Raw genomic sequence first — 22,952 nt, forward strand, 5'->3', positions numbered from 1 at the left:
AGGCATAAAAAAAACTTGGATGTAATATTTTGTTGGGGAGGATGAGACAGATGGGATATTCCCCTGTGATAACCTTGAGTGAAAAAAATACTAGTTTCATAGTATTTACACAAAAATCCATCTGCGTGGAAATATTAGAAACATTTATTTTAACTTCTTTATATAAATCATATATAGTGAACACCTTAAAAATTTTGTATTACTTATGTTGTGCTTAATGTGAAGAATATTACAATTCTGTCATATTATCATATAGAGTAACACTGGATATTAGCTGGTTCTCAAAACATGACTGCATGCCTTTTAAAATCAGAAACATGTCAAAACCTAAGATGAGAATTACTGCATCTTTTTTCACCAAAACAGTAACAATTTGGATCACCAAATGTTTTTTGGTGATCCCTAAAAACATTTAAAATTAGGATTGTTACTTTATATACTTTTTCGCACCACTGATTCAGTGAGGGAATAAACATATTTGAAACTATGATTGAATCTAAATATTGTTTTTCTCTTTAGCAATACAATTGTCATATTTAATGTAACTAGTGCCTTAAAGTAGCCTACATTATAATGGATGGCTTCTATTTTTAAAAGAATTGCTTTTGTTTGTTGGGATTTGATCTAAAATTATTCTCCTCCTGTGTGTAGGGTTTGAAAAGTGTGTCAGAATGACCAGAGTTTTCTTTGGGTGCATGGAGTAAAGTATCCCAGTGATGTCCAGCACTCACTTGTTTTCATGCACAGCCTATCAACTTGTTGAAAAAAAGGCTACTATATGTTCACCAAACTAACAAAAAAGGCATATTTAGCCATTTGGACATAATTCTTTTGCAGAACCAAACAGCAAAACTTATATCGGTTAATTTCCTGCTAACCGAGCAGGAAGGTTAACTAATTAACGAGCTAATATAAACTCGTTATACTTCCATTGTTACCATAAAAATAGAATAGAAAAATGTACTGTACATTTCACATGATATGAACAATAACAAGTGTTTGTTTTATGTTTTTCCTCAAGTATTGAAATAACAGTAATAAATGTAACAAATTTATTAGATTATTTTAAGAACAGTTGGAATAATTCTATCTTTGAGTTTTAAATCAAACTCAGATTGCTAATTGAGTGTTCCAAATTTGTGTGTAAATATTATGACAACATGATATTTTTACCGAGTCATCATTTAATACATGATTCCAGGCGCTGTGTCCCTGAAAACATCCGTTTCCATATGCAATAAACTGGCCACTGCCTTTAAATAGATAATAAAATAGAAGGACATGAGAGCCAAATCATCCTAGCCCACTGTCCAATCACATGTCTTGTTACACTGTCCACTTCTGCACAGCTACAGCGTTTTATCTCACTTACAGGCTCGTGAGCTCCGTGTTTAACCTGCTCCGTCTGCAGCTATGATGTTAAACCACATGGCGCTTTGCTCGGTTCCCTCCTGACATGTCAGTGCTCTGTAACACGGTGCCGAGGCAATATTTACCTTCAAGGGAAAGTTCACTTGGCACACAGCCGAACCTCTTGGGGTGGCTGCTACTGTGTACTACATCCAACCTTTCCACCCACCCAAAATCATCAAGCTGACCCAGGCAGCCACCCACAGCCTCACAGCAGCAGCACTGCCCCGCCTGACTCCGCTGCTTGGACCAGAGCCAAACCAGAGCCCGAGCAAAGCGCCAAGAGGGACAAAGAGCAAGATACACACACTCAAAATCTGAGTGCAGGAGGAGAAAACTGGCGAGCGTGAACACATTGCACCTCGGCCTGGCAGTCTGCCAAGACTCACTCAAGAGGCTCTTTTTTTTTTTTTTACCCACCACAAAAGCCAATCGGCGGTCAACCCCCTGTAGAGATTTGAAGTGTTTTACAAAGATACTCCCGGAGCAGTGCACGACGCAGTCAAGATTAAGCCGTCTTTCCCAGCAGGGGGGTTAGCAGAGAAATCACACTAAGCTCACAAAATTTAACAAGAGACAGAAACATGTTCAGAGAGCTAATAATATCAGAGGAAACTCAATATTTAGAGGATATGACTAGGAAAAGAGCAAAACATAATTTGCAATCAAGAAAGATTAAATAGAAAAATGCATCGTAGCATCAGGAGCCACACAGAGGAAGGAACTAACCTGTCTGAAGTGGTCATCAAATCCCCAGTCGGCCTGTCCATTAGGAGAGGCAGATGAGTTTGGCCCTGCAGGGGACATGCCCTCATCAGGTTCCTGCTTCACTCTAACAGGTGGGGAGGCAGCTCTCTGGGGGGCCGACATGGAGTAGCCTCCGAACGGACGGGCTGGGATGCGGGAGGCGTTCTGTTGCAGAGCCAGGGTCTGCTTGCGGAGAAACTCCAGGCCGCTGGCATTTCCCTCATCCTCGTCGCTGCCCTCGTCCCCCTCCATCATCTCGTTGTCATCATCCTCATCCCCCGAATCCCGGCCTCTGTCCTCATCCTCCTCTCTTTCCGAGTCCACGCTGCTCTGATTGGACACCCGAGGAGGCAAGCCGGCTGCAGGAACGCCTCCGGCCATGCCTTTGCCCATGAAGCTTGCCCCGGAAGCCCGGGCTGCAGCCAGTATAGCCTGCTGGGCTGCAACCTGCTGAGCGTACATGATGTGGGCCTCTCGCAGCTTCCGTTCCTTCCTCTCCATTTCCAGACGGGCCTGCTGCTGGCGCTGGAGCTGCTCCATCACTGCCTCCAGCTTCATTCCCCCTGTAGAGGTGCTCTGTGGAAAAGCCACACTGGGCTCCTGAGACATGCTTGGCTGTGGAGGGAAGAGAAAGAACCATAAAGTACAGATAAGAAAAACTACTCTCTCAGTAGAGTTACTTTAGCAACACATTTGCATACATAAAACAAATTTCTAAATAACCAATCATGTTTTCAGTGGTAGGGACATTATTAAACCGGGTTCAAAATAAATTTTGAAAAATAAATAAAAGAATAATTAATCCAGGACATTATACTCTACATTCAATACTAAAATATTTCCACTCTTATCTTATCCTTTTTATATATACTCAAATAGTGAAAAATGCACACACACTCCAAATAAAGGAAATTAGCAACTAAGCACATTACAATATAACCGGGTGTTAAAATGACTGATTCAAGCAACAAATTCATTTTTAAATAGAAAACAGCACATAGACAGCAGATACATATTGACTGCTATGACTCTTAGGACATGGGCTCCACGTAAATTTGTCACCGAATCTTTACCCGTGAACAATTTCTATTAGTTATTTTGGAGAACAAGTCTGACATGTAATTTTATTTTATTAAAATAGTATTTTAAGATTCTATTTTCACGTATTGTGGGCTATTTATTATCCCACTGTGAAGCACTTTATGAAGTGTTTCTTCCACTGTAATTTGACCACAATGGGATTTTTTATTACGTAGTTCAGCATTTTCATGAATTCTAAACATGAAAAAGGTCATGACTGCTAAAATCTTTAATTAATTTAAATTTTTGTGTTACACTCCATTTTATTTATTTGGGTTCTGATCCCCGTTGACTTTTGAAAATTTGATAGATTATGATCCATGATCAAACCAAGACAATGCTAAGTGACGTCCTGCTGATATTATTTATTGAATTCATAATCACATTTCCCTAAATATATGAGCAGATAATAGAAAATGACTGGACTGGTTTTGAAAAATTGTTTTCCAATCACAGGGCTGACACTTGACAAGGGTGCTGGTCATTTATCCCTCTTACCCACTCAGCATTGGCTTCTTTTTTTTCTCAAATTCATACCAGGGGGTGTTTTGTACCTGTTATGACAACAAATGATTTCCGATGCTTTTTATGCCAATTGGAAGGTCTTCTAAAAGGAAATATGATTAGATAACTCCAACACTTTCTAGCAGCATTAGGTCACACAGGTATACTATTTTGATTTGGTCAGTTGTTGCGTTTCCACAGTCATCTGGCCCAAATTGAGATTAGAACCAAAACTCAGAGGAAATAGGAAGTAATAAAAGATTATAAAATCCAACTGAATTAAACTATAGGTGAGCCCAATAATCCACACACTTAACGTAAATACTCATCTGTAATAAAATAAATACACAATATTTATTGTGTATTTACAATTAGGTACTCATTTCTCAATTTCTTCAAAGACAAGTAGGAGAAATGGGGGTACACAGTGGCAAAGGGGTCAACTTACCAAGACGCCCACCTTCCGAGCCCAAATAGTCAAGCAAAATTTAAAACGTAGGAAATGGCAAGAAGGTAAAATGACCAGAACCCGGACTGGTATTGGAAGTAGACGATCGTCAAAGAGAGGGATGGACACAAATTTGACATAATAAATTAAACTATAATCATGCTATATCAATGTGAAATCTGTCGCCAATTAAGTTCTAGCTTTTGATCAACATTATTTTTAATAGCAAACAACCACACAAGTGGGAAAAAAACAGACACACAGTTAAAGCACCTCCTCCGTATTACAGCGAGTTGGCTGCCACATCCTCAAAATAACGTGGATAACATAAGAGATAAGGAGGAGATAACATGCAAACATGCCAAGTCAGCCAACTTACGCTTTTTTTTAAAGAATGCAAATTAAAAAAAAAATTGCCCCAGCTGCAATAATAAAAACGAATGAAAAGTAACCAGCTCTAAAGGTCATGTTACCTCTCCAAACTTTGCTCTCCTTTTTCTTTGGGAAACTACGCGATCAGCAGCCACCTCCTCCTTTCGGCAGCGTGAATAAAAGCGTAAAAACGAACTGTCGGAGGGCTTTTTCAGCTCGCCGCCAGGTCAGAGAACAGCAGAGCCACAAACAAGCACAGCCACCACTCACCATTTGCGCCTTGCTGCTGCTGGAGTTGTCCACCATCCCTCTTTCCTTTAGGGTTTTATCCTCCTTCCCTCGTTTCTGGCTCTCGTTCAAACACTTGTAAACACACACGCATGCGCGCGTGCACGCCCCTCAGATTCCGACTGATCCGCCGGGAGAAGGAGAAAAAGGAGCTATCCGAGAACTGGGCCAGTTCTCCAGGTTTGCCCGTGTTTCTGTCCGTTTCCCACCGCTTTCGTAAAATTCGTGATTTCCTCCTTTAATAGATAAGGGAGCAGGGTGGTAAATGACCCAATCTCATACCTCGGAAAGCGCTGAGGTAACTCCCTGTCGTTTTTTTTTTTTTTTTCTCCAGTGGAGTTGACACCCCCCTCGCATGGCGCACACCAGCGTTAGGCCCGCCCAATGACAGCAACAAGTATTTCGATTTAATTAAATTAATACATGCTTTTATCTGACATTAATTTCATTAATCCTCAACCGTTTGAGGATTACAATGAACATGTTCGCGGTTATTGCAAAAACATCATAATTATGCCTTATTTTTTAACTAAATCGAAATAAAAACACAGGTATTGACACAGTCGCGTGTATATTTTTAAAGCCAACGTGTACAGATTTTTACGTATTAGGGCGCATACTGTAGATGTACAACTTATACATTTTGCTTCTGTAGCATAAAAAAATCTTTCAAACGAGATGTTACAAAAACTTGGTGGAAAATGTTTACCTCAACAGGTAGTTCAAGCAGCACAGCTCTATGCTGCCCCCTTCCGGAAATTAATGTCTGTAATTCGATTTAAAAAGTGAAACTCATGTCCGTGTCAAGCTTCAGTTCTCAAACTGTCCTGCAGTTTTTAGATATGACACAGGTACAAAACACTGGAATGAAATGGCTTAATTACCTACTTCTTGTGTAGAGGTCTGCTAATGACCTAATTATTCTATTCAGGTGTGGTGCAGCAGAGGCACAATCTAAAAGTTGCAGGGCAGTGGCCCTCCAGGACTGTGCAAATCTGAAGCGTTTATTTGTTTTAATTGTAATGGTTATGATTTAGAGCTAACGCAAAATTTATTTGATCAGAAAAGTACAATTACATAAGACCAATAAAAATACAATTTAATAGAGAAATGTCAAACTGCCCAACATATCTTGCAGTAGATAAACTTAACATATTTGAAAACCTAATAAATTAGGATTTTAGGCTTAGTGGAGAAGTGGTTTGCATTTTTCTGGTTCTGAGTCATGTAATTACGACAAAATTATTTGAAATTTATATTTGAAAAGGGACAAATTTTCCCAGTTTTGATGTGCAATTTGGTGAAGTTTAGGTAAATATGTACCAGTAGAAATGTATTTTCAAAAAAGTGAAATGTAGGATCTTAATTAAGCAGAAGTCAGTGAGAAAATGTGATATTTGATCAAAAACCTTTTGAAGTATAAAATGGATTTTTATCAAACCTGGTAAGTATTTTAAACGCTGAAGCATCTGGTAACATCCCAGTGTTTATTGACCTGCTTTAAGTCAGAATGCTTTTGATAGGTCTATTTTAGTTCCTAACCTGCAAAAGAAAGGAAGTAGTTAACTTTCACAATGTGTTTAGATCATTTGAAAGCTTATCCTACTAATTTGTATAGAAAATAATTATTTTAAATTACATGTATTAGTCTGGATAGCTAATGCTTTAGTCATCCTGTTCTGAAAAAGCTGCAATTTCACATATTTAAGTGGTTGAACAGCACAAAGATTGTGGTAGTCCAAAAAAAAAGAGGTTCCCTGTAATGTGAATTCTTTACACACTTCACACTGTTGCTTTCAATGAACACAAATACAAACCATGTTAATTGAATTTTTTATTTATAATGTAAACCAACAGAGTACAATGGGAACAGAGTATTTACAGTTGTAAAACAAACAAAACATTTATTTATTGCATTCAGCACTCAATAACACAACCTTGTCACAATGTTGTACAACAAGCAGATTGTCCCATAGTTGCATAGTACAGGTGAGTCAAGTGTACTTGCTACTGGCAATTGGTGTTAAGTGCAAAATTTAATCTACATCAAAACACACCACAGAGCAAGAAATGGTGTTAAAAAATTAATTTAGAAGGTCCATATAAAGCAGTCTGCTCAAACCAGAAACCTGCCTTAAAACTATGAAATGTAAGGAGGTTATGCTGCGTATCTCAACTCTCCAATTCAGGATTTATGACCAGCTTTCAGTTCTTCCTACATTGTCCTTGCACAGAATTTTGTTTTTGTTCTAGTCCTATGCTTCCTCAATGTGGTGAAGTGTTTTGCTGTGGATATATGCAACAGTAGAAAGGAAGGTTTTTATCCTGCCTGCATTATTTTATTCACTTGAGAGGTTGTGTAATTTTCAAATTTAATTTTAAATATATCTGCAAAAGTCTATCCGATCTCTGCGCATAAAAACCTCCTGAGACAGGAAAGTCTCTTCATCTCTGGCAAACAATTGGTGATAATAGTTTTAAAATGCATCCAAAAGTGAAAACAATTAATGCTGTAATATCAATGACAAATATGTTCTGAAGTGTTGGAAGTCACAAGCATCAGAACACAAAGCAAATAAATGTATGAATACTAACACTAAATGTAAATTATATTAGAACTGTAAATAACTTGTAACAAGTATTTTAGCATACACTTAAATACAATGATAAATAAATAATGTAACTCAAATCTGATGTGGAGACATGTTTTCTGAGGAGCTGTTTAAACCAAAATACTACACAAATCAAAAGAAATTTACCTTTAGGAATGATTTTGTCGATCTTCAGTCTCTTCAATACATCTGTTTTTTTAAATTGTAGATTTGTGCCAAGGTGAATGATAAGATCCAAATATAATCCTCAATTTAAGCACAGTCGTCAGAACTACATTTTGAACCTTAAACAGCACCTATACAATGTGCCAGAGGTATAAACGGAGTGCTTCTTAGTATGTTGCACTTTTGTTCTGAGTTGTATTTGCTGAAACAGGTGCTACATCTGTATGGTCACCTTGCTATTTAGAGTTTCGAGAGAGAAAATCAGATGTAGATTATAATGACAGAGGAAGTAAAAATAGAACTAAGACTACTATTGTGCACTCAGGTGCTGCCAGTTATTCCCATGAGGTGCCAATATATCATTTAACAGTAACAGATGAACAGTTGATCATTTCAGATTTGTCAAAGGGTTAAACTTTCCATACTTCATACTGGTGGGATTCTAGGGGGTTACAGACCTGCTCACCATGGAGGAAATAAACCAGCCAGCTCCTCCTTGAGTCAACATTCTTATCAAGAATGTCAAAATACTCCACCACTCAACTCAGACCAGTGTCATAGTTACGGTTTTGTGTAATGCTGCAAGAACATGATAAATAAATACAATTAGTTAGGCTTTGGAGTCACAGTGGATAAGGCTTGCTCTCATGTCTTTCTGCATTCTCACTGAAGCTGGGCGATCTCAGTGTTCAATGTTTGCAGTCCAGCATCAGGCCTCAGAGCTGGATTTCCTCAGGCAACATGCAGCAGCTGAGCTGCATTAGAAAGAAGAGCTTTGGCCCCAGCGACTAGCGAGCTGAATAAAGAGTCAGACCTTCAGAAGGTCCAAGTCACAGCACCGACATCACTGCATGGGGCAAGACGGGCACTCGAAGCAGCAGCACATAGAAGAACCCATGGCTTTGGGGGGAATCAGGTCCAAGTCTTCATCATCAGGAATCTCATCCAGGTGGTAGCCATCCTGAAGCAGCTGCTTGCTTAAATCAGGATGGACCTGGAGAGGAAAAAAATACACTAGACCCTCACAGAACACCTGAGCTAAAGCTCATAAATGTTAGTGAGTTTATATTTGAAGTTAATTTTATTCCATGTAGAGAACTGATGAGGGAAGTATTTGGGGGTTTTTTAGACAATTTCCTGAAGTTTCCTGCCTGATTAGATCATCAGGATAAAAGATCTTGAACATTTTTCCTCCAAAGTTTTAACAAATTGATAGCTCTCAAGTTAAAATTTTAAGGACTAAAAGGAGAAATATAGTCATGCTGCAGGTTTATTGACAAAGACAAGTTTTAAAAAATAAAGGGATTACAAGTTTAACTGGTTCATCCAGAACATACTTGGCCTTACCTTTTGTCTGATTCTTCAACTAAAAAAGTGTATAATGAGACATTTATAGACATTTGCTATAAATCAAGATATTTCGGTATTTCCCAGGCCAATCACCAAACAGAATTAACTAAGGGAAAAGTGGCAGATTCTGATATTTAGGTGACTGATTGAGGGCTTCTCTAGAACTAATTTTTGAGAAGACTGTCAGTTTATCATGAGAATATAATGACATTTCATTTGCATAAAGCTGCCAATCTTCCTGGGTGTGGATGTTTCAGCCAGTTTACCTTGAAGTGAGATTTTACAAGGCTAAGAATAATCCCAAAAGATTAAAAAAAGCTCCATTTAAAAAGACTCTCAGTTAGCTTCAGTTATTATGTTAAATAAAAAAAAGGTCATGAGAGTCCAAACAGATAATAAACAAGTTTGGCTTGTTTTAAAGGAGTTTCAGAAAAAAGACTTCTAGTTCCTAAAGAGAGCCTATAAAAGCTAAGATGAGAAAAGAAGAATATACATCTGGATTAGACATAGGTGGATAGGTGTGCTCACATCTGAAATATGTAATATAACACAGGGTGGTGTAGGACTGATGATTTGAGCTGGAGCTCTAAAAACCTCATGGTCACCATGAGTTTCTCTGTACATTAAGACATTCTACAATTAAAAACAAAGCCATTTGACAGTCACAGCTAGACTATTTGTTTTCATGCATGACAGTGATCTCACCCAAATGAATACTTATAGAAGAATGAGAGCAGCTATCAAAAAAAATAAATACTGTGGTGGGGAGCCTGTATAAAAAACTCCAAATGCACAAGCTCAGCCCTTGTGAGCTCAACCCTAACCCTAACATAGGGAATAAGGCCAGGCAGTTTCTCTGTACAGCATATGTCACATATCACCTGAAACGAGGGTGTGAGAAGAAAAAAGAAAACAACTATGCATATAAATTACTGTGACATTAACTCAATGACTACTGAGTAAAGCAAATTAAAAATTGTCATCTGTGACGTGGCTAATGTGGTTGTTAGTTGAACTAACTCAATAAAGTAATTTTCTATTAGTGCTATAAGGAAAAACTGTTTCATTTATCTTTTACCTCCTATTTGCTTTAAAATCTATATATCTGTAACAGATGTCCTGCAAAAACATTGCACAATAGTTTGTGAATAATTACTCTGAAGGCAAGGCTTTCAATAAACCACTTTCTTAATAGTGTGAAAAGGTGCACACAGAGGATAAAAATATGCACTAATTGAGGTAATGAAGGCCTCGGTGAAAAGAAAACAAAATTATCTTCCCGCAACCACAGGCCAACAGCAAGTTTGACAATATGTCAAAAAAGAATCAGACAAATCTGAAAAATGTCCAGTGAGACAAACTCACCTCGGCTGAAGAGTATCCTGAGGAATACTGCTCAAAATCGATCTCTTCATCACTGTAAACACCAGGAAGAGAGAGTGTGAATGTCGTAAATTTAGCTGTTAAACTAAATCAGCAGTGCAGTGCCAACTTTACAGCACTATCAAGACGTAAATACGGTTTTAAAGATCATTTTGACTTCAACGGCATCATCTGATTGATTTATGCCTCTTTCTGTTTGCCCCACCTGTCTGAGTCTAGCGTCACCAACATTTCCTCAGCGTTCTGGCTTAAAGCAGCATAGCCCTTGTTAAACTTCACCGTCCTGAAAAAGAAGATACAGAAAAATACCTCTTTAAACATCCCTGTTTTGTGTGACATGATTAAAAAAAAGCTGCTTTTCTCTTTCCCCACCTCTTGACTCCCTGTCTGGGCTGTTGTGACACTGGAGGACCAGCAGAGAGGGCTTTCTTCTTTAGCGCTTTCCTCACCATCTCCCTGTGTTTCTCTTTGAATGATCAAAAAGAATAAATGTCATCTTTATGCTGACAGATTGAAACCAACAACCACATTATGGATTAAACCATACTGAGATTCATCAGTGCTACTGTGCACATATTCTAATGTATAATCCTTGACTGTTTAAAGCCGGTCGGTAATGTTTGCACATGATATCTGCATTCTATGACCTCGGATAAAATAAACCCTAAACATTCTAAAAAAGTCAGGGACTTAACCTCAATGAAATACTTAAATACAACTGATATAAATCACTGATGGTAGATGTAATTTAGTCTTGTTCTCATCTCTCTCCTTGCTTTATTAGTGAAAATGCTCACGTAGTTTGAGGTGGATGGCTGGAGCTCTGGACATGATATAAGGTCCTCTCTTTTCCACCGGCCGGATGCCTCCATCTGGAATCTTAGGTCTTGTGCTGTTACTTGGTCCCTGAAATTTCACAAATTCAAATAAAGAGGGTTCATAACCCTTAAACAGTTACACATTTTTGTCAGACCACAACCACAAACCTCAATGTATTAACTTAGATACTCAAGTTTGTTTTTGTTTATTTTATACAACAATATGAAAGGTGTGCATACATTTGCATATAGCCTCTTTATTAAGGCACCTCTGCTAACTCCAAAATAAGGAAACTGAACCAAACTGAAACCTCATCAAGACTTGGAAATCCATGTAAACTGACAGACTAGAATAAACAAATGTGGTGTGTCTGTTCTCAGCTATTTTGTCTGCCCTTCACTGGCCTCTGCACATAACAGAATTAATTTCAAAATCCTCTTGTTTTCTTATACATGCCTAAAGGTGTTCCTTCTCTGCACCTCTCTGATTTACTCCAGAATTATCTTCTTTCTTTTTCAATAACGTTTGGCACCATATAAGCTGACATGGTCTTTTTATTGTGTCTGTTCTATTTTATAGATGTTTTAATAATTATTTAATAGCTTGATTGTTATCCCTTTTTCTTAACTTATTTTTGTAGTTGGTAAACTTGACAATTTAAATGTGCTTTATAAATAAATTGGATTTTGTATAATCAGAACATGCCATCCACACTGGAGAACAAAGTGGAGGCAGCCTCATGCTGTGGGAAAACTCTTCTTCAGCAGAGACAGAGCTTATAGTTGACATGAAAATGCATGAAGCTTAATACATGCAAGAAAACATGTGAGACTGCAGAAGTCTTGAGTCTGGGGCAGAAGTTCAACTTTCAGTGATACAACCCTAAACATACAGCCGGTGCTACAGTAGAATGGATTGGATCAAAGTATATTTATGTGTAAGAATCATAGTGCAGTCATTTACCTAACACAGACACTCTGGCTAGACTTGAAAATTGATTTTCAGACTTTCCATTGAATCTGATTAAGCTTGAGATATGTTGCAGAACAACATTTTCGACCTCCAAATATGTAAAAATGGTAGGGACAAACCTAAAAAGAGTTGCAATAGCTAAACACAAAAGCACACCCCTCTGTCAAACTTTTATTTAAATAAAAGTTTAAATAAAACTTGTTTTTAAAGTTTAAAAATAAACTTTTAAAATTGTAATTTTTGAGGTATTTTTTAATGTATTTAAAAAGGGAAATCAATTTCCCTCTTTAAATACATTGGCGTTTATGGATGCAACGTGACAAAATATGGAAAAGTTGGAACTTTTGAGTACATACATAAACTTATGAATATTAAGAGTGTTTCTTGAAACATACATTTGATGAGCAACCTATAACAGATTTTTGGGGGGTTACAAATAAACAGCACTGTGATCCCAACAACAAATACATTTGTTCTGTTAGTTTAGCTTTCATTATAAACCCTAACTGTTCGAACAGGAAAAAGCGGTTTAGAAAGACGCATTTTCTATGTCTATCGCCATGCTGGCGTTATTGTCATATATATAAACTCAGAAGCTTTTATTTGAAACATGTCTAATGTAAACAACTGTCAAAGATGACATGCTAGGCTAGCTAGCTAACCTCCCAGTTTCTGTTTTCATCCAAGCTGTCGTTGAACTAGCTTTAGCCCACATTACCGACAAAACTTGCTGTTCCTGCTGCGCCTCCAGTAGTGTGTCCTTTTCAGGCTCCTCTATTATGTCGTTCATCATCTTCGGTTTAGTTGTCACAATTTATTCCACAACATAGCTATGACACTAGTCCCACAGGAGGGACGTGGTAATTACTTTTAGGCACTTCTGTTAGCCCGCTAGACTGTTGCTATCAGTGTTAGCCAACGTCTCTACTTCCGGGGGAAAAATAGATAACAACTCCAGAGTTTAAAAGATTGACCATAAATAATGCAAATACATAAAAAAGGATAAGGACAAATGCTAGTTAGCAATTCATTTTAAAACAATCGTAACAATAAATAAAGTATTAAATTACCAATACTACACTGATTCTTCTTCTACTATATTTAAACCTACCCTGCTTTTTAGAAGTTTGTCGCCATCTAGTGGCTAAGTGAGTGGATACGGGTGGATAGCGCAAGGTAAAAATATAATGCATATTATTTTTGGTTTTCATGTTAAGAATACAAATGCAGGCAAAAGACAGGGAATCAATCTAATTATTATATTTGGTAAATTTCATATTCACAAATGTAAATGTTCATCTTCACCTCTTCTTTTTTAGAGTTTTGGTTAAGGAAATCAAACTTGATCCACTATTTCCAAGAGTATGAACAAAAAAGCTATAAACACATATGAATGTTGTAGATCTCTCAATATTGACAAATTACATTAATTTGTCATGTCTGTAATCTGATCTCTATTCTTTTTGTCTTTCATACCAATGTATTTACTGTATTTACTGTTGAAATCTACACCGCTGGCATACTTTGTAATATTTTGTGTTCTGTTTCTTGGTTTTTCTTTGTACTTGTAAACAAAGATGTTCATTAAAAAAATATATACATACAGTGGAAACTCATGCACGGAATTATGGTAAACGTAGTGTTTACCATAATTAGTGTTTCATAGCACTCTTGCACTTACAGATACAGATCATTGTATATTTAAGCCGTCCATAACATTTACATTTTATATGCATTCTATACTTGGTCAGGTATCCTTTCATCTGAATTTCTGAATCAATGTAGCATAGTAAGGAGGTGATAAGCCTGTGACTCTGCTTGGGTGTTTAGGAAGACCTGGTTGCTTTATAGCAGTTCACAGCTTGCTGCATCTTTGGGTCTGCTGTTTCTCATTGTCCTCTTGACAATACTCCATAGTATTGGAGTATTGTCCAATACTATGGATAGGCCAAGAAAATCTGTAAACCATCAAGCACAGGAATATGCTCATTAAACCAATGTGTGTGTGTGTGTGTGTGTGTGTGTGTGTGTGTTTGGGTGGTGTATGGAGGCAACGTGAGGACACCAGCCTCAGCATACAATATGTTCTGGGGAAAAAAACTAGTAAATGGATACACTATCTTTGAACTTCAGAAAACACAATGACCCAACACCTGCTGATGACATGGCTGCCAAAATCCTTCAAGATCCTAGAAACCTCAAACTGAAACTCATACGTTATGGATTCTGTGCCTCTCCACTTTTCTAAAGACTCTAGGACTTTGATTTCCAAATAAAATTCAAAATGTACTTCAATATGACAAGGGAACGTTGGACCACTGAGAAACAATCTGTAGGCTGCAGTTGTCCCTTCTACTTCTTTCTTTCCACTAAGTTCCTATCGATATTTTAAATGCAGAACTCTGAATAGCAAGCTTCTTTAGCAGTAGTTTTTTTCTGGCATACCCTCCTTGTGAATTTTGACGAAACTGTCAAATTATCAATCTTTCCTTTGATTTTAAAGCACAACAGTAAAAACCCTTTCAGATCATATGCAACAATTTTCCTAAAACCTTTTTGCTCACTTTTCATTATCTGTAAGCCACAATAGGCACGAGAAATTATCCACAGATAAGCAACACTATATTTATTTATTAAGCACATTACCACACAGTGTGCTGTGTTTATTACACAGTGTGTGCAATGAATCTATGAGTTTCACTTTAAAATTAATTTCCTTTTGTGATATTCTTATTTATAACTCTGCACTTCTCTGGCTTCCCTCTAATGTTTTTTTTTTTTTATCATCAGCACATATTATATTTGTAGTTCTCTTCCAAATACATAACACGTTTGGTAATTGTTTTTTAATTATATCCATTAATTTGTACAACAGCACAGAATGTATTGAATCAACAATATAGACATTTCCAATGGGAGTCAATCAGGAGAATCATCACTCAAAAAGGCCTGAAAGAAAAAAAAAGAAGAGAGAGACATGTTTTTACCCACAGGTATTTTTATGTGCAGCGTTACAGTTCTACACTTTGAGACAGTCAACAAACACAACATGGGTGTGAACCAGTGTGTAGTGTAACACCTTCTCACCTCGACAGTCTACAGCTTGTCAATTCCAAGCTCCTCTGGTGTTGAGATGCCAAGTTCTGTAAGGGTGGGCTTCAGCTCTTGGATCACGTAGGGATAGATTTCTTTGTGGGAACCTGCTTTGTCCTGCAAACAGGAGAATATGCTTGAATTTATTGCAAATTGGACAAGTAAATTTCAGTACACTAAATGTTGGAACATGGGCATTTTTGTGTCTCTTTGATTGAGCTTCAGTTTGGAAGTGCTAAATGAAAAGTTTAGAAAAGAAACTTGCCTTAGCCAATGGAGGGAGTGAGACTCACCTTGACAGCTTCAAGGATGCGGATGGCGCTGGCGAGATCGTTCAGCCTACGACAGGCTCTTAGTGCTGAATCCAGGATCTTGGGTTCTGGGACTAGGTCATATCCAATTAAAGTGTTCATGCCTGTAATTGATCAAATCCTTGTTATTTACCAGCCAGTAAGTATTTCAGAAGTGACAGTTTCAAAAATACTTTATGTGACAAACAAGTGCAGACATTCCAGGTCTTCTTCTCTCAGTGTTCACTGGATTAGCAAGTATGTTAAAAGCTAAAACAATAACAGCCTACTACTAATTTAAGGAAGCTTTTTTCCACAGGTATTAAACTCTTAAGTTACATTAGCTGAATTTGCCTAAAGCTTCCTCAGAAATTCAGTCTTCTCATGGATCTCGTGAGGAGTTGTAAAAGCTACACAAACCAAAACATTATGAGCAAAAACACCAGGAAACTCTCTTAATGATAACAGCAACCAGTACAGTCACCTTTCCTCAGCTCCCAGGCATCAATGTCAGGTTTGCTGAAGTAGGTGACCCAACGAGAATCAAACTCCTCCTCCGTCTCCACTTTCCCATGGGAATAACATCTGGATGCCAGGGGAGCTGGAAAACACAAGTGCAGAATTATTACAAAGCAAAACCTGTTTTCTACTTAAAAATAAAAACAATGACAAAATTGCAGCAAAAAATAACATCTGATTTATTTTATTTAAATAAATCAGTCATTTAACCCCAAAAAAATGTAATTTTGAATTTAATCATCAGACATATTAGGGTTTTCAAGTTACCTGAGCAGGTAACTTTTCAAAATCACAAACATTTTTATATGCTGATACCAGTAACAGACCCATATCTAATTCTTTGAATGATTGTCATTTATAATGAATGAAAAGCTACAACTACGTGCTCCAAATGATCCCACCGCACAAATGTTATTTGTCAGACCACAAACTAAATCTGTGTCTGACTTTAATCAACAACTGAACATACTTCTGATGAACTATGCTCCCAAATGAACATTTCAAGTTCTCAAAGAAAATAAAATCAAACCAGCAGTTGTTCTGTGTGCTTAATATTGTCCCCTATTGGTTTTACTCAGGGGTGAAACTTCTCAGGTCAGGTCGAGGAACAGAAGGTTGCTTCCATTTTCCTTAAATCTCAACTTCTTCTAACACAATTCTGCACTTCCTTCAAGATATTAAACACTTTGATTTATGAGTATTTTATAACGCCATTCATCAACATAGACTCTGTTCTGTTCCCTTTTACTGACTAAAAAGCTTTTCACCTGAGCAGGAGAACTTTATACGGGTTTACAGAGAACAGACCAAAAATACGCATTTTGATTAAGGTCAAGGGAAGCTAGATGAATTAAGCCGCGGGGCAAATAAATACTACAGAATGAGTGTCGGTCATAGTTGTGTTAAACTGCGGCTACTGACCCTTCTGAACTGACTAAACGGGGTCATCACAAGGTCGAGAGGACTGTTCTTTAAATTTCATTCCAAGAACCCAATTAAAATACAGAATGAACCGCAAAAGAACAAAACACTGATAGTGCGAAACTAACAGAAACAGCTGCATTCAAAATGCCTCAATGTCACCCTGTGTTAGCTTGTGGCTATATGCTAGCCGAGCAAACCAATCGTATTCAAAGTTTTACAATAAGATTTTGTATTGGGTGTAAAGCGGACCTACGTACCCGAGTAACCGGTCCGTGTCCGAGCCACACTTCGGAAACCTGAGGTCGATAAACGGGAAAGAGCTCGGAACATGGTGCCGAACAGGAGACGATAACCGTCCTGTAAGTGGTAGAGAGGGAGATTCTGGACGGACAGACACGATGAGGGCGCCAGTCGTCACGTGATTCACGGGAACGCCCAACGCCTCTACGTAAGGACGTCGACCTGACGTAATTTTTGAAACGCCAATTCTTGTTTTTTAGAGTAGACCAGACTTACAATAGGTTAAATACTGATGAGACATTATTATTATTATTATTATTATTATTATTATTATTATTATTATTATTATTATTATTATTATTATAGAAAGCATTTTGTCTCCTCTCCTTTTTTAATGTCTACCTGGATGATATTTCAAACTGTTAAATAATTGTAATAAATATAGATTCATCAAACAGAGATACATTTCAAGCATTTATAATTAGTCTTATGATTATGGTTTCTAAAAAAAATGTAAATGATGTAAGTACATTGGTATAATGATTGGGTTCAAAGACTTTTGTTTCAATGGCATATCCTAATTTTAAAAAAAATTATTGATCTGCTCACCACCAAACATCTCTGGAACCTTTCATTTCTCCCTCACATTGCCTAGAAAACTCACCCTGTACACAGTTCTGTTACAATACTTGCAGAAATCATTCGGTTTATTTATTTGTTGATATTGTCTATTTAACAGGCTATTTTAAGTGTTTGGGGCGTTTTGCCCTAAAAAAGAGAGCCAAATCTGTGGTCTAAATCAAAATTGCATCTGCATAAACTTCCAGTAGGGGGAGACTTTGCATTAGATGTGCACAAATAAGTGTTTTTTCCACAATGTCTTATATTTCCAGGTCTAACTGCAAAACCCTAACTCTGCAATCATTTACATTAAGAGTGAGTAAGAAGAAAGAAAAAAGACAGATTAAAATATTAAGCATCAATATATTTTCTTTCAGTAAACTACAAATTGTTATATCTTATGGGGATAAAGTGGAAGGCAATCTTCCACCATTTTGTATTTACATGTATTGGCAAGCTTGCAATGGGACTGGTAGTACATGTAACTAAGTTATAGCCCATCAGCCCCATGTGTGGGAGAGAGTGTTTCAGTTCTTAGTGACGTGGTGTACTCTAATCCTCCCTAAGCCCAGAGCAGCACTGTGGATGTCCATTAGTGTAATGTGCTGCTACTCATCTTTCCTTCTTTGTCTCTTTGTTAACCTTTCTTCTGTTTTTTTTTTTTCCTTTACATCTGAATTTGACATAAATCTAATTTCTCATTTTCCTGTGGAGAGCGAGTAGAGTGAGTATTATAAAGCTGGTAAAATAAGTATCAAGCACGTCAACAATTTCTCATTTGAAGTTTTTATAATGAGGCCATTTATGTAAATTTTATACCACATGGTGACAGCAATCCAAGTAGTCCACACTCAGAAAGATAAAAACAAATTAGTCTATAATTGTCAATTTGAATAAGTGTTGAACTCAATAAAAGTTGTGCAAAAAGACACCGACTGTTAAGAAATTAGAGAAAATCTGTTAGTATTTAGAAAGCATTCCTGATGCTATATGCATATCAGTAACACATGCTTTTATATTACCTGATGGTCTATAAAAAGTAGTCATTGTAAAGATATTGCACAGATTGGTGAAATTTGTACATTTTATGAACTATGACATATTCTGATATCTGTGAATTTAAGTTTCTGAAATAATTTTATTTTGATGATATTTTAATATAAGCTAGCAAATCTTCCCAAGTTAATTAGGATAACGCCAAGCGATGAATCTGAATAAGATCCATTGATTCAATCCCCTTAGTTCTGTGACTGGGCTTCACATTGTAACCTTGCAGCTCTTTTGTTCAGATACAATGCAACAAAATAGACAGAAAAACTGGATTTGGTCCTACAGTTTAGATGGTTTTATTGGCATTTAACAAGGTACATATTATTTTACAGTGATGATCACAGTCTGGAAAGGTAAGGAGACACAAAACTGAGTGGCACTATTGCAAACAGATATAAGTTCCTTCTCTGTTTATGCTACAGTATGTAGCATGCTGTTGCCAAGTTAGGATGTTTTTCTGGATAAATGAATTATTTCATGCTTTGAGAAGCAGAAAACATGCATAATGCACTTAATGCTCTATTGCTTTGGTTGTGGAATGGGTCTTTAGTTTATGCAAAGATGTTGCTGACACTTTTTAAAATGTGCTGTATACTTGGACTCACTGCTGTAGATCTTGGTTACAACCTAATATTTGCTCCCCAATAATGCTGTGCAGACCACAAACAAGTGCAACTGTTACTTATCTCATTTCAAAATGAGCCTTATGATAGAAATATGTATTTTTGATAGATTTTTAATGCATTAATAGATAATTCAAACTTTGCTTTTGTGTAGTAAGATTAGGTCCCTGAGGAAAATGTTTGCAGTGTAAAATCTGTGGCATTAAATTGTTGTAACACTGTGCCAATAATAAGATTGGTAATGCACTGTCATACAGATCAGAGACAGTCACATTGCAGGCAAAATTCATGTTCTATTATGTAACTATTAAGTTTTGAGCAAATTCACATCTAGATATATTTATACAGTGCTCAGTTTTACTGTTTATACAGTCATAGCATATAGCATAATATATCCTATCTGATAATACAGAATGCGTCTGAAGCAGACAATACTAGAATACTAAGTCTGTGAAAGGATAATGTGGACATAAGGTTTACAGACAGTTTATTTTACACAAAAACTTAAAAAAAAGAGAAAAGAATGTAGAGAAGATGATGAGAGATCAGGGGCACAGAAGCAAGTAAAGATGGACTATGTACAGTGTGGATAAGACTGGCGTGGATGAAGCCTAACTGAACTATTTAATAGCAAAATCCAAAAAGTGACGTCACAGAGCAACATTGACAACAAGGTTAGGGATTTAATGGAGTGTTAGGTAGGTGTAGGAGTGAGAGCAGGGGAGGGAAGCAATGTATGATATGTGTATGTGTGCAAACTTCTACCAGTATCACAATAAAAGCATGACTGTGCAGCGCCTGCTGTCGGCATTTGGTGTTGGGGCAGGGCTGGGTTTGGTTGGTGTCACTGGGGTTTAACAGGGATGAGAGCACTGTAAGCTGCCGTTTAGCCACTGCCCAGCATCTTTGTGGCACGCTGGTTGGCCTCATCAATCCTGGTCTTGTTGGAATCAGCCTGAAAGAGAAAAGCAGCAGCTTTTACAGACCTCAGGATGTTTAGGTAAGACAGAAGTATAAACAGAGGTATGTGGAAGGGTTATTTCAGTGAAGGTATTATAAATCAGAATGTAAACAGATTCAGAGGGCAGCATGTAAATCACATTTGGTCCATTAGTGTGTTAGAGTCAGAGTAAATCTGCTTGAAATCAAAACATAACCTTTTGTTCAGCCTGTAATCCACGCTAAACATAATTTAAATCTATGTATTAGCTAAATTGTACCTTGTAGTATTATTTTTTTTCTTTATTTTACTGATATTTGTTAGTGCAAAAGTAATTTTTAATGCTTTAACCCGTGACAGTGATATACATTTATTGAAAAATTTCTATTTTGTCAGCTTATTTTATAAGAATAGCAATGTTCTTTTCTTTTGTCATACTTTTACATGGAAACGGATTTGTTTCAATCAGCTAATTTATAACTAAAAAAAAAATAAAACAGTAACAGGTTAAAATGTATCTGATTTTTTCAAGTAACCAGATGCCTGATTATTTGAAATAATCAGGTATTATGTGAGGATGTGACCCTGATTATAGGGACACACTCCCTATAGTAATGATATAGGGATGCAGTACCTTCTCCATGATCCTTTCAATCTGGCGGTTCTGCGTGTCGATCTCCTGGCCCATGTCTAAGGCCATGTGACGCAGGTTTCCAATGATCCCGCCCACCTGTTCCAGGTTTTCATCCATCTCATTCTCCCGGGCGTCGTCCGTTACCCTGCAGAATACAAATTATTGTGGCTTGTTGGTTTGGACCTAAAACAAGAGATACAAGCTGCTAAAAGAAATGTTAAGCCATATTTGTAGAAATTTAAAGGGGCAGTATCATGCATTTTTCAGATACAGAGTGCCATTTTATGACTTTTATGATAATTGAAGGTAGCAATATTACCTTCAGTTATTATAAAAAGGCTGTATTGAATATAATTTAAAAGAAAATTGACTTCATAATTTGATGCCTTGAAACTGGCCTCTGTTTATTTAAGAAAATTCTGCTCTTTCTCTGTTTTATCACAACATCGGTCCTCTATTAACCCTTTAATAACATTTTTACCAACGTTTCACTGAAAAAAGCAACTTGAAAAATGAATTCAGCAGATGCGCAGTTCCATCAGGTGTTTCCTAATTGCTACTGCTGATAGACTGAATGAGCCGAGTGCGGAAGTAGCAGGGATGCTCTGTAGTACAAAGGCTCGGTTTGGAGACTGCAGCTCCACGGAGGAGCCTCGTATAGTCAAAGGCAATGCTTGGTTCCCCCAAACATTTTGGGGGACCAAGTGCAGCTAAATGGTTGCCAAGGGAGCTTTAAGGATTTCTCAAACATGTATTAAAGAATCAAAGCAACACTCCAGGTATGTTTGTGATGAGAGGATAACATTATGAAATAAGGCTAAAAAAAAGTAGATTTTACATAAGACTGCCTCTTTAAGTTTTTGCAGTACGTCCTGCAACTTTCTGTTGATGTACTTACAAGAAATACAGGAAACCTGGTACATTGCGAAGAAGAAAGAGTAACTCCAAGAGACAAAATTATTAACCAGCATGAAAAAGCAAATTAATGTATGTTAAGTATCTACATTTATAAATAAACAGCAACACATGTTCAAATCTGTATATCTTGAGTATGAATGAATCTGGGAACAAGACACCTACACACATTTACAGAATGTGCGTATACCTGCGGATGAAGCCCCCACTGATGGCCATCTGTTCACGTTCATCTACAACTCGAGCCCCTGGCTGGCTGTTCACCACTCCGTCCTGGTTTGCTCCCCAGGCCTGGCCCCCGCCCTTAATCCTACCACAGACACATTTCAGTCAGGGCCACTGGAGGCATCAAAAAGCTGTAAATGTTGATGAATGTGTGTGGTAAAAGTCTGTATGTTAACTGGTTAGTAAAAGTGATTGTGCACGTCTTTGTAGGTCCACATGTATTGTTTGTTCACTGAAGTGTGAAATGTTAATGTGCATGCATGTTTTCCTCTATCAAAACATATATGTGCATATATGTTTAGAATGTAAAATGGCATGAAGCTAATCGTTCTAACAGAAGCAGCATGACAAGCACATATGATACACAGTTGTTACATGCATATGCAGTATGTTGGTGAATAATTGATCCAACATGCAGATCAATTGGACGTAAAAAGCTGAAGTGCTGCTTACATTCAGAAAGAATTTCAAACACAAAAAACAATTAACACAGAGAAGACAACACACACAGACACACACCCACTCCCACACCCTCCCCCCCCCCACACACACAGACATGAAAACCTGTAGAGTGGACATGCAGAGACTTGGTACACAGTGGGAACAGGAACAGACAGATGCTGTAGCTATCAAAGAAAGCTGAGCTGTTAGGTCCATGTGGCAAAAATCCCCACAAAAAGAAAGAAAAATTATATAGCATTATCATTCTGATTGGATGACCAGCAGTG

General features: G+C 37.3%; 4 protein-coding genes across 6 annotated transcripts in view; all 4 read right to left on the minus strand.

Annotated features, from left to right (window-relative positions):
* LOC114142926 (AT-rich interactive domain-containing protein 3B) overlaps positions 1-5,178 on the minus strand; it is a 62,693-nt gene extending 57,515 nt beyond the window's left edge. For 2 of the 3 annotated variants that reach the window (XM_028014517.1, XM_028014516.1), the window contains exons 1-2: positions 4,832-5,178; positions 2,140-2,772 (exon numbers count right to left, since the gene is read on the minus strand). In XM_028014517.1, the coding sequence (XP_027870318.1) occupies positions 2,140-2,772; positions 4,832-4,867 (669 nt within the window). In that variant the 5' untranslated portion in view covers positions 4,868-5,178. The other variant, XM_028014518.1, reaches the window with a different exon arrangement.
* Positions 5,179-6,665: 1,487 nt separating this feature from the next.
* On the minus strand, positions 6,666-13,268 carry fam219b (family with sequence similarity 219 member B). Its single transcript, XM_028014994.1, has 6 exons — positions 12,869-13,268; positions 11,157-11,265; positions 10,732-10,825; positions 10,565-10,642; positions 10,342-10,393; positions 6,666-8,620 (listed from the first exon to the last, which is right to left on the minus strand). The coding sequence occupies exons 1-6, from the start codon at positions 12,941-12,943 to the stop codon at positions 8,471-8,473; spliced, it is 558 nt and encodes a 185-aa protein (XP_027870795.1). The 5' UTR covers positions 12,944-13,268; the 3' UTR covers positions 6,666-8,470.
* A 1,713-nt stretch (positions 13,269-14,981) lies between these two features.
* cox5ab (cytochrome c oxidase subunit 5Ab) lies at positions 14,982-17,418 on the minus strand. Its single transcript, XM_028014995.1, has 5 exons — positions 17,234-17,418; positions 16,018-16,134; positions 15,537-15,658; positions 15,238-15,360; positions 14,982-15,099 (listed from the first exon to the last, which is right to left on the minus strand). Exons 1-4 carry the CDS (start codon positions 17,304-17,306, stop codon positions 15,247-15,249), a joined length of 426 nt encoding a protein of 141 aa, XP_027870796.1. The 5' UTR covers positions 17,307-17,418; the 3' UTR covers positions 14,982-15,099; positions 15,238-15,246.
* Positions 17,419-19,159: 1,741 nt separating this feature from the next.
* The window catches only part of LOC114143266 (synaptosomal-associated protein 25-A-like), a 34,745-nt gene continuing 30,952 nt past the window's right edge, over positions 19,160-22,952 (minus strand). The window contains exons 6-8 of the mRNA XM_028015136.1: positions 22,190-22,309; positions 21,085-21,229; positions 19,160-20,465 (exon numbers count right to left, since the gene is read on the minus strand). Coding sequence (XP_027870937.1) covers positions 20,397-20,465; positions 21,085-21,229; positions 22,190-22,309 — 334 coding nt within the window. The 3' untranslated portion in view covers positions 19,160-20,396. The remainder of the gene's footprint in view (positions 20,466-21,084; positions 21,230-22,189; positions 22,310-22,952) is intronic.

The sequence above is a fragment of the Xiphophorus couchianus genome, chromosome 4 (genome assembly GCF_001444195.1).
Source record: "Xiphophorus couchianus chromosome 4, X_couchianus-1.0, whole genome shotgun sequence".
NCBI lineage: Eukaryota > Metazoa > Chordata > Actinopteri > Cyprinodontiformes > Poeciliidae > Xiphophorus > Xiphophorus couchianus.